Genomic DNA, 10,910 nt, shown 5'->3' with positions numbered 1-10,910 from the left:
ATTCTAAAGAGTCAAGGTCTATGTAGGGACAGGTCAGAGAAATAAATGCACTGTATGGAGTACCGGTACCGCGTCCTGGTACTGAGAGTGCCTTAAGGAACCATAGTAGTCCACTGGGCTGCCACGTCTGAAGAGCAATCCACAGGACAACGTGACATGGGCCAAATCTGCATTTCTGGGTTACTCTAGAGTGCAGGCAGATCAAACTGTAGCTATCGGAGTCCACTAAGGATCGTTTGCAGAACTGTTAAAAAAAATTTTAATCTCAATTATGGTTGGACTATTGTGCTGAAGCTCTAAGTAGATTCCAGCAGAATCCTTTCATTTTGATTTTAAACGTATCTTTATCTCTGCAGTGCAGGACAAAGTGGCTGGGCACAGGAGTCAGATTAGATGATGATCTCGGGATAACAGTATGTATCTCAGATCACAATGAGGATCAACACAACAAATGAAAACTCCAGAAAGGTGGCTCACTGGGCATGCACCAGTATACCCTTCTCTATTTTCCATTCTTTCAGAGGTGCCAGCTTTCATTTCTAAGTCATCTTCAAGCCAAAGGGCTTTACTCAGGGATTACTCAGTACACTGGAGTAAACCATGGCAGAAACTGCAACACAGCCTGACAAGAAAAGCCCTGAGCACTTTATACTCCCTTCCCTGCTCCAGCCTTTAGACCTACAGGTCCACCAGTTTCAGTAAAATCTTGTTGGAAAGCAATCTCCTCCATTTCCCTTAATCAGAGATCTATTACACAACTATATACCTGACATCTCTATTCTCTACAGCAAGCACCCATCAAGATTTCAAAAAGTCAGATTAAGACAGACCTTTTCAGTTTGCAGTTAGCTACAGAACAAGGATACGAGACCTACAGAACATCACTGACCCACAGTAATGAGCACGACGTCCGTTTTTCTGAGCGAGGCTGGGACCCACAGAAGGAAACACCCCAACACAAATCCACAGCAGCAGCTACAAAATATGGCGAGTTCAATGCTTCAATCTTATAAAAAGAATCTAGATTAATTTTAATATTAAAGCAGAGACAAAATATAATTTTAACATTGTTTTAATCAAGTAATGTAGCTGTTTGAAACAGGAAATTTTAAGACCACTGAATAGATCAAAGTGAAGGGTTAATTTATTAGGACAGCCTCTACGGATAAAACTCCTATTATGTGGATTTGAATTCCACTGAAGTTTGGCACCAGACTGAATACTAGTCTAAGCCAAAATTTTTTCTTTAATGTTTAGAAGCCCCAAACAGGTTTTCCTTCAGGTTAAAGAAAGGAAAAACAAAACAAAAACAAACAACCCCAACTGTAACAGAACCCTATCAGCTTGACATTGGGTATGTTGAATGCAGCTTGGCTTAGGTCACCAGGATCTCCTAGACGACTTCAGATGATGAAAACAAACTGGCCTACAGCAAAGAATTTGAAACCTCAGTGAGATGTAATTTGTAAAAATTTCATCTCTTTCGTGTGACAAAGCACATTCCCTCCAGGTAGGTGCTTCTGCTTCACTCATCAAAATCGATCAAAAGGTAGGGGGCAGGGAAAGGACGGGGACTGATTTGTAGGTCTCCAGTAAGACTACTGGATTTTACCTCCTTGAAATATCAAGCTAACAAGGTTTTATTGTATCAAATGTTTGTATAATTTCCAATGTGAAAAATTCGTACATACATTATATTAAGGTCTCATTATAATCTGTAAAAATGGATCACAAAAGAAAGGTGAATGATGTAAGACAGCGCTTCCAATAAAATTAACCCTCTGGATTGATTCCCACTGTACTTTGTGCAAGTTTTTCCTTTGAAGATGATCGCTCAGATACAGCCATAACCCATATCACTTGAGTTTGGATTAGCTAATTAAGCCTAATTCACCAATAAGTTATTTCTAAATCTAACTCTCAGGATGGGCTGGGGTCAGGCCCTGATCACCTGCATTCAGTGGCCACCATCAGACTTCTTGGGTGTCTGATATAGTCAATGCGAAATAAAAAACACCTTTAGTCTTACACCAAAATATAGGCTTTAACTTGAAGTACGCTTTTAGCGTCTTTTAAATAAGACATTTTGGGGGGAGGGGGAAATCAAGTCTGAGACACGGTAACACTTATTTTGGCAAGATAGCAACCAAAGCCTAAAAAGCATAAGCTAAGTATCCACATGTAAAAGGCATTAAAGAACAAACCATATTATCAGGAGAAAATCCACAATGAAAAGATACAGTATGCCCTTAATATTTTGAAATTAAATCATAACAAAAGTTGAAAAATTATGCGCAGTTTTTGCTAGAGATTAAGTGCACCTTTTCCTGCTTCCCCCAAATAAAATCATAGCTTACTATATAATCACACCCTAGTTTCAGAATTTTCCCAGTCAGTACAAAGCAACAGCTACATACACATAAAATGCTTGTTAATGTAAGAATTCCCCTGGCTCATCCAACGTGCAATGCACATGACTCCAAAGACTACAATTTGGGGTAAGTATACACGAACTGAAAAAACACAATTCAAGTTTCAAAACCTGCTCTTAAAATTATTTATAGGACACTCAGGTCATTTTTACGTCTCAGTAAGATAACGATGTTGCACTGCCATTTGATTATCAGTCCACCTCAGCATGGGAAGAATGTACATTACCAGATGCCAATCTGAGGGACTGAACGCTTGAAAGTACTGTATTTCTCAATGGCTGATTAAGATAATTATACATAAGCTTATGTTTACATTCTGCTGAAGACATCTTTACAGTTTCAGCATCTAACAAAATCTAACAGGCTCCAAAAATCTTATCAGGTTAATGATGGTGCAGTGTTTTTTAAAAAGGAGCCATTTCAGCTTAAGTCATTCAAAGCCAAAATCTGAAGAATGACCAAAAATCAAATCTTTATTTAACTGTATAAATGTGATCCAAATGTGTCCACCACTAATTTTTCAAAAAGAAACATGCTATAAATAAGCAAACTATATCTGCTCACTGATAGGTGTATGGACTCCCTAGATGTCTTGTTGGGCTTAATTACAGACCACTCACAGCAATACATTTTTAGTAGAAAGTGTAGCATGATGTTAAGCCGTTTTAGCTTTTGCACATACATGTTGCACTTCTGGCTGATGATGCAGAAAGATTCGCAGCATTACACTGTTAAGCTGGGCTGCACGCACCCCTTTAAATGGCATCAATATCAATGTCATCATCCTTGTTGTCAGACTTCACAGCTTCAACTTTAGGTACACTGGCAGTCTTCGAATATACCACCTGGTAAAACAATTTTATTTATTGTAAATCTTTATCCCAATGAACCTGTTTATAAAATTAATAATATAAATCATTGGTCAACAAGGGAGGAAAAAGTACCCAAACACAGCCATCTTTTTTGAGAAAGTGTGCATGTGGGCAGGGGGAGCGCAAGTGGCAGCAGAGGTAGAAAATCCCAAGGAAGCTTCACAGATTTCACAGGGCTTGATCTCAAAACCCTGAGAGGAAATCAAGAGTGGGATGGATGCTTAGCCTACCAAACCACCCAGGTGTCCCAAAGCCATCACTTCGCACAAGTTTTTGTTATTTGAAAACTAAGTTCTCTCTGAATACTAAATTCTCTTAAGGTCTCTCTCAGCCAGATAGCATCTTAATTTTTATGGACAACTAGCACGTGTATACTCAACCTATACTAATACTCCTTTGAAAATTCGTAGTCTACTGACGATCATGTCTAGGGGCAGGAAAGATATCCCTAGCCCTTTATATTAACATGTTAAATTCCCAAATTATTGAGACCACGTTCTGCTGCATCTTGAAATTTCAAATTACCCAAGTATTATTTTCAAATCCCAAACCCTAACACAGTTCACCTCAATATTCTCATCTTCATCATCTTCTTCACCACCAGAAGATTCCTCCTCCGCTTCCTTCAACCATTTTATAAACGGTTCTGCTTTGACACGAATCTCTTTGGCAAGATCTTTTGAGACATATTTCTTAGAGGCCTAGAAAATGTTCAATACAATTTTTTTAGTTGGAGAAATCTAAAATTTAACTTATCTGACTACACTGAGCTCTTTAAAGTGACTGGGTCATATCTTAGTCTTGACTTCTCAACAGATCCATTTATTTAACAATTAATAATGAGTCCAAGGAGTTTAAATACTTTCTTCCCTTATTACTAGGAAGCTGCCATAGTGGGAATCACCTACACATTATACCAGTGACTACATTTCAATGTAGCAGAAACTCAGTTATCAGAAGTTACTTCTTCCTAAATTGCCCCAACAACATCTCAGTAATACTTCTGATTCTCAAGAATCTGATTGTATGTATCTATCTATTCCTCACCTTTTCTGACCAGCTGATGATGACTTCTTCCTCCAACAGATCTGCATCATACATCTCCTTCAAGATATGGGGAATCTTGGAAATGAGCTGAGCTTGATGCATTGCTACCACACACTCCAAACCGTGAAGAAGGTACCGTTGAGCTTTTTTGTTGTTGTGACAAAACTGGAAATAAATGTATTAACAAGCTTTTAAAGTTTTAATTAAGTATACACATTGCTTCAAGATTGTGCCTTAAGGCTATATAGCCTTAAACAGTGGCTTAAAAAGTCAATGCATAAAAATCTGGGTACCACTTTAGCTATGAGACTATACACAGTATTTTCCAAATATTCCCATGCTTGTTAAGATAGGTCAATTATCTCCAGTTTTAGGATAACAGACAACAAGTTCCCAGGGTCACACAGCTCTAACCTCATTTATGAACCTAAAAATAATTTGCTTACTCGTAGGAAATGGCGCCTGTATTTCTTAATTTGTTCTCTAATCTTCTCATTAAAAAGAACTTCAGTCAAAACAAGAGGGCCCATGGCTTTTACATCCAATCTTTCTGCTTCAGCAACAATTTCTTTGTCTGATGAGTCAATGATACCTTCTTCTTTCTTCTTCTGCAAATAAAAGGAAGCAGTTCAGTGAAATGGAGACACATTTTCGTCCAGAGATACTAGTCCCCACTTTCATGGGACTTTTTTTCCTACCAAATTTATTATGGTTTCAGGATTTTCCCATGAAATGCACATGCCAATATAGTACCTGGAACCACCTCAGGAAGTATCTGAACAAAAAGTTTGAGTATTGAAAAGATACTGTAGGAAAAAAAGTTACATGCCAGATAATAAGCATAAAGTAACGAACACCTTTACAAAAACCCAAGGCTTGAAACTTCTTATCAAGAAAATGTTTAGCTGCTACTGACCCAAGTTATTTTACCTTAACGAAATCAAACAGAATATTGACCCGCTCTTCAACAGTCCTTTCCAAATCATCAGTGAGTGTCAGAACTTTTGCATGATCACTGATTTCATCCATTCTGCGTCTTTGAGCTTCCTCAGTTGTATCCTCCCCCCAATCATCATCCTCCTCTTCTTCCTGTCAAGAACAAGTATATGGAGTCAAATGCCATAAAAACACAAAAATACTTCTGATATCTCGTCATGTTAATGGCACTAGGTTCATTTCTCACAAATATAAATTGGACCTACATTAATTTAATCAACCGCGCATAACCAGGAACCCAAGATACCATTGCAATGTTAAAATGAAGATTTTTTAAAGTTTTATCTGACAGAGATCACAAGTAGGCAGAGAAGCAGGCAGAGAGGAGGAAGCAGGCTGCCCGCTGAGCAGAGAGCCCAGTGTGGGACTCGATCCCAGGACCCTGGGATCATGACCTGAGCCGAAAGGCGGAGGCTTAACCTGCCGAGCCACCCAGGCACCCCTCTGCCCCTTTCTAAAAGGATTCTTTTTATTTGAGAGAGTGCACACATGCGCGCACCTGCTCATGAGGTGGGGAGGGACGAGAGCAGCAGACTCCCTGCCGAGCAGGAAGCTGATGTGGGACTCCAGGATCATGACCTGAGCTGAAGGCAGTCACTTAAGCAATTAAATCACCCAGGTGCCCGAGTTTCCTTTCTTCTCCCGTCCCACCAGGTACTGTATTTCCCCCGACTTTAGTGCCCACCACACATTCACCACTCCACTCACCGCAGCGTGCGGAGGAGGACTGATCTCATTTGGCGGTGGGGGTGGGGGTGTCTCACTGCTAGACACAGAACCGTTTTCCTTGTCTTTGCCCTTCCGGTTTTTCTTTTCCTTTTCTTTCTTCCCTGTACCGCTATCGCTATTCTCTACAGCAAAACAAAGAAAGAAGTGAAAGTTTAATACTACAGTTTACAGTACACCTTACTGTCTCCCATAGACATTTAAAACCCTTTGCTTCCTTTTGCTTTGGAACCTTCCCTCAGAAAACCATACACAAGAACAATGCTACTTAGAATTCTAGGGTTCACAAACCGAATTCTTCCACTATCATTTCCTATGTGAAAAAACTCAGAGTAAGGACCCAATGTCCTAGAACAGAGATATTAACTGTTCAGTAAAATTAACAAAGTGGTGGTATCTCAGAAAATGAGCAGCTTAGTGAAGGCGGGCACTCCTGACTCTCTTGTCCCCCGTGAACCTAAACATGAGCACTTCTCAACTCCACTTTAGTCCAGAGCTGTTAACACTGTCTAAGTCTATATAACAGTCGGTCTCATGGAGGAGAACACTGGAATAGGTTAGACTTTATTGCTATAGCAAGCTTAAATTGTGTCAGACAACTTCCATCGTCTGCCACAGAGTGTTGCTTGCAATGTTCTAAAGCCACTTGGGCTTAATGAGCTGGGACCCTGATTCATAAAACACTGTGTTCCAGAAGTGGATTGTTTCCTGGGATCCTAATTTTATGTATTTTTTAAAAATATTCGAGAGAGAGAGAACACACTTGCATGTATGCACACAAAAGGAGCAGCAGCAGCAGCAGCACATACCCATTAAGCAGGGAGCCTGATGCAGGGCTTGACCCCAGCCAAAAGCAGATGCTCAACAGACAGAGCCACGGAGGCGCTCCTGTTTTACAATATCCATTCCACCTATTCTAAAAGGACAGATCTTGGAAACTGAAATCACAGGGCACCTGGGTGCCCTTCAGCTTGGGTCATGGTCCTGGAGTCCTGGGACAGAATCCCACATCAGGCTCCTAGCTCTGCGGGAGTCTGCTTCTCTCTCTCATGCAAGCTTTCTCTCAAGTAAATAAAATTTCAGGAAAGAAAAAGTTGACAACACAGCAAAGTTTAAGTTGTAGCCTGTTCTCACCCTGAATGGTATGTTTTTCAAAGTTATAGACTCAACAGAACAAGGCACAAAAATTGGGACATTCCTTATAGTCTAGTTTCACAACAGCAAAAAAGCTTCCATTTTTTCCAATGATCAGCTGCCTCACATTAAAATCCTTCAAGTTCTTCATAAAGACTTACCAGGTGGGTTTTTGAGAATGAACGTGCAGAGTTTATGATGTGTGTCAAGCATGCCTCGATAGCCACAGGCTTTACAAGAATTACCTATTGTTTGCTTCTTTGGATTGACATGCTGCCAAAGAGTAAAAACAAGTCAGTCATCTATAAACTACAACAAATTTTGTAAAAAACAAGATGTTAAATAATTTAAAAAATTTGCTGCTTTACACAACCTGTTTGCAATTAAGTTTGCTCTGCCTTCTCAGGAGCATACATGTGGTGATATCAAAGACTGACCACAAAAGGAGATATGCAGTTTTTCCTCAGAAAGACTCACCAGCTCGGTTTCAGGATTCTCACACTCAGGACAGAGAACAAATTTTTTAATGAATCCATCCAACATGTCTTGCAGCTTATTCGCCTCATGAGATCCATTGACAATGTAACGGTCATTCTTAACATCAAACTGGGTCTGTGCTCCCAGCTCACAACCAAAATATTTGGTGGGATCTATTGGGGGGGGGGGGGAGATTTATTATCTGGATGTTCTACTACTCATTCACCCTTATACAAATATAACTCCCTTATATTTTTATACCAGATTAAAATGTGTTGAGCAGCTTTGTTTACCAACAGGAACTAACCAGCTGGTTTTCCAGCCCAAGATTCCACTTAACCCTGAAACACACGAGCATACAACTCACTCCAATCACACAGATCCAAGTCTGTCATGACCACAGTGACACACTATGCTTTGTCAGACTCCTCTTAAGAAGCGTTACTTACACGTTGGAGGCCGATTAAGCGCCTTTGCAACGTCAACCATGTTGACTATAACTGTCTTGATACCATTTCCTTTGCCCTCAACCTAAAGAAAAAAATAACTTTAATTTTGCATTATCTACCCCAGGACGTGCAATCTTCAAGATTCTAGCAAAAGAGCTAGGCCTCAAAACGAACCCCAAGAGGGGTATTACCTTGGCAATCAGACGGGGCATCTTGTAGCGATAGAACTGGTCTGACACACTGCGGTTGACATTGACAGACATTTTGGCTTATTAGTGGCTTTATCAATAAGATGAAGAGATCTTTGATTGCAACTTTTTGGTATCTTCTGTCTGGAGAAGAAGGGATGACATAAACGACTGCAAGAGTTCTCGGTCTCTGACATGAAAAAATTTTCGCCACTGAGGCTGTAGGCTTCTTGCTTGTATGCTATGTGTCCCCAATACAGGTACCAATGGCTGCGCAACAGCTCTGCAAGAGAAGGAAGAGCGCACAACCCCCACGCTTAGCGGGATCCCCGCGGAGGAAGCCTCCCTTCGCCTCCCGGTGACCCCACGAAGCACCCCGGTTCGCGGGAGGCGCCGCGAACACTCTCCTCGAACACGGAACACCTGTCGCAACAGAAAGGGGCTCCGCGTGGAGCAGGACGGGCCTCCAGCCGGGAGCCGCCACACTCCCAACTGCGCTGCGTCCGCCCGGCCAAGGATCGCTTCGGGGGCGCGGCCACATCGCCACAACCGCGGACGCAAGGGCCACGAGCTCTTCCCCGCAGACCCGGCCTCGGCCACGAACAAACTTCCCAGCCTCCCCGCTCAGGCCGTGTCCAGCACCCGGCCGCGCTCGGGGAGGCCCTGGCCCGGCCCAGGACACGGCGTCTCGCGGAAGTGCGCACGGACCGCGGGGGCAACGACCGAGCGCGGTCGCCCCCGCGCCTCCCGTCCCCGCTCCGCGCGCGCACGCACTCGACCTTCGCTCCGGTGCCCATGGCCACCGGCCGCTCAGCCCGGGGCAGCGACCCCGCCATGCGCGCCACCCGGCCTCGGCGCGCCGGGGGAAACGAAAGCGGCCGAGGGGCGCCGGCCCGGGCCGCCCCCGCCCCCGCGCGGGCGATGACTCATGAATGCAGCAACGGGGCCTGAGTCAGCCCGCGCGGCGCGCTCCCGCGGGGCGGGGGAGGGGCCGGGGCCCGGCGGGGGGAGGGGACCGGGGCGGAGGAGGGGGGGGCGGACGGGGGAGGCGGGGGAGGCGGGGAGGGGCGGGGGCCGGGGCGGAGGGCAGGGCGGCGGGGGCGCGAGGCCCGCCCGCCCGCCCGAACTGCGCCACACGCGCGCGGGTCACGCGGCGCGCCGCCATCTTGTGCGGCCGCCATCTCCCCGCCGGCCCGCCCGCGGACTCACCGTTTTCGTCAAATAAAGACATAAACCCAACGCTGCTCGCCCGGGACTGGGATGAAGTGAGGCGCGTGTGAACCCGAGTCCGAGGAGGGGCGGCGGAGGCGGCGGAGCACGCAGCGAGCAGCGGCCGGGCCAGGCGCCGCCGAGCAGCGGGGAGGGGCTGTCCCAGCGACGTCCGGGGTCCACACCCTTCAGCGCCCGGGGCCTGGCGACCTGGCGCGGAAAGACGGCGCCGTGAGCCGCGGGCGTCGGGGCGCCTTCCCCGCCAGCCAGCGGCCCGCGGGGGTCGAGGGGGCGGGGAGGACTGGGGAGGGGGCGCGGGGCCGCCGCCCCTTCACCGGACTCACCTCTGGAATGTTCTCGCTCTGACTGAACAACGCCGCCGCCGCGCTCAAGCTACCCTCGGCCCCAGCGCCCGCCCCCCGCAGCAGGCTGCTCCGCTCGTTGGCCCGAGGCGTGCGCGACCTCGCTCGTGATTGGCCACGTGCCACGTCAGTCGTGTCTTTCTCCGCCCCTTCTGCTTCCTGAGGCTCCTCTCGCCGCCTCAGCCAGCCCCCAGTCCCCGGGTCCCGGGTTCGTTCCCCAGCCCTCCCCTCCCCCGCCTTTCCCAGAGGCCTTCGCGGTCTCGCGAGAGCCGGCCGGCCGCGGCAGGGGGGTGGCCGCTGGGCCACACTGTGTCGGTTTGAGCGCGGGGGCGGGGGGGAAGATGGCGGTTGGTTCCCCTCCCCCGTCGCCTGGACCTGGCCGCGTTCCAGCCGAGTTCCCCGTCGCGGCGGGGGCTCCGCCTCGCCCGGGGGCGGGGCGGGGGAGGTCCTCTCTGCCTCTTCCGGCCGCTGGGGACGCCCGCCGTCGGGCTTCTCGGAGGAAGTTGTGCTTCCTCCCCCTCGCGGGGCCTGGGCCTTTCGCCCCGACTGCTGGTCTTTCCTCCGGCGGGGTCCGCTGTCACCTTGACAGGGTCGCGGTGCGGCCCCCCGCCCGCGCGCCCGGCCTGTCGGCCCCGGGCCCGCAGGCCTGGCGGGGCTTGGCACGCCGAGCACCCGCTCCCCGAGGAGGGAGCCCCGGATGAGCTCGGGACCCCGGGACCCCGGGACCCTCCGGGAAGCGCGCTGCGCCTTGACTTGGCGCGAAGCACACGTCTCACTGGGTCACCGTTCCCGGGACCCACCTCCCCCGTTAATAAATTGTGGCCGCCTCGCGGGGCAGAGCGTAGCCGAAGCAGGCGTTCCTCGCCGCTGACCGGAGAGCCTCTGCGGTCCTCCTGCCGCGGAGGCGATTGCAGAAACGGGTATTCGGTTTCAGCGGGCGAACTGCGGCTGTGAAGGCGCGCCCAGAGCCCGTCGCCACGGCTGCAAACATGCTGGCGGCGGTAAAAGCAAGAGCCGA

At 47.5% G+C, this 10,910-nt stretch overlaps 2 protein-coding genes and 1 non-coding gene across 5 annotated transcripts; all 3 read right to left on the bottom strand.

Moving 5' to 3' along the window:
* Positions 1-1,056: 1,056 nt before the first annotated feature.
* EIF5 (eukaryotic translation initiation factor 5) lies at positions 1,057-10,078 on the bottom strand. Of its 3 annotated transcripts, XM_059183221.1 has the most exons (12): positions 9,875-10,078; positions 9,531-9,740; positions 8,325-8,604; positions 8,134-8,215; positions 7,685-7,857; positions 7,369-7,480; positions 6,056-6,198; positions 5,282-5,440; positions 4,798-4,959; positions 4,352-4,516; positions 3,871-4,005; positions 1,057-3,277 (listed from the first exon to the last, which is right to left on the bottom strand). In XM_059183221.1, exons 3-12 carry the CDS (start codon positions 8,394-8,396, stop codon positions 3,188-3,190), a joined length of 1,293 nt encoding a protein of 430 aa, XP_059039204.1. In that variant the 5' UTR covers positions 8,397-8,604; positions 9,531-9,740; positions 9,875-10,078; the 3' UTR covers positions 1,057-3,187. The 3 variants fall into 3 exon arrangements, with proteins under 3 accessions (XP_059039204.1, XP_059039206.1, XP_059039205.1); XM_059183223.1 differs by lacking the exon at positions 9,531-9,740; XM_059183222.1 differs by lacking the exons at positions 9,531-9,740; positions 9,875-10,078 and adding an exon at positions 9,101-9,208.
* LOC131837785 (small nucleolar RNA SNORA28) lies at positions 6,578-6,701 on the bottom strand. The gene has a single exon (XR_009356368.1). It is a non-coding gene; the product is annotated as a small nucleolar RNA SNORA28 (small nucleolar RNA).
* Positions 9,719-10,883, bottom strand: LOC131837271 (basic salivary proline-rich protein 3-like). The gene is made up of 2 exons (XM_059183448.1): positions 10,724-10,883; positions 9,719-10,644 (listed from the first exon to the last, which is right to left on the bottom strand). Exons 1-2 carry the CDS (start codon positions 10,881-10,883, stop codon positions 9,719-9,721), a joined length of 1,086 nt encoding a protein of 361 aa, XP_059039431.1.
* Between the last annotated feature and the right edge of the window lie 27 nt (positions 10,884-10,910).

The sequence above is a fragment of the Mustela lutreola genome, chromosome 7 (genome assembly GCF_030435805.1).
Source record: "Mustela lutreola isolate mMusLut2 chromosome 7, mMusLut2.pri, whole genome shotgun sequence".
In the NCBI taxonomy this organism is placed as follows: Eukaryota; Metazoa; Chordata; class Mammalia; order Carnivora; family Mustelidae; genus Mustela; species Mustela lutreola.
This window is presented reverse-complemented; position numbering and strand designations above follow the sequence as displayed.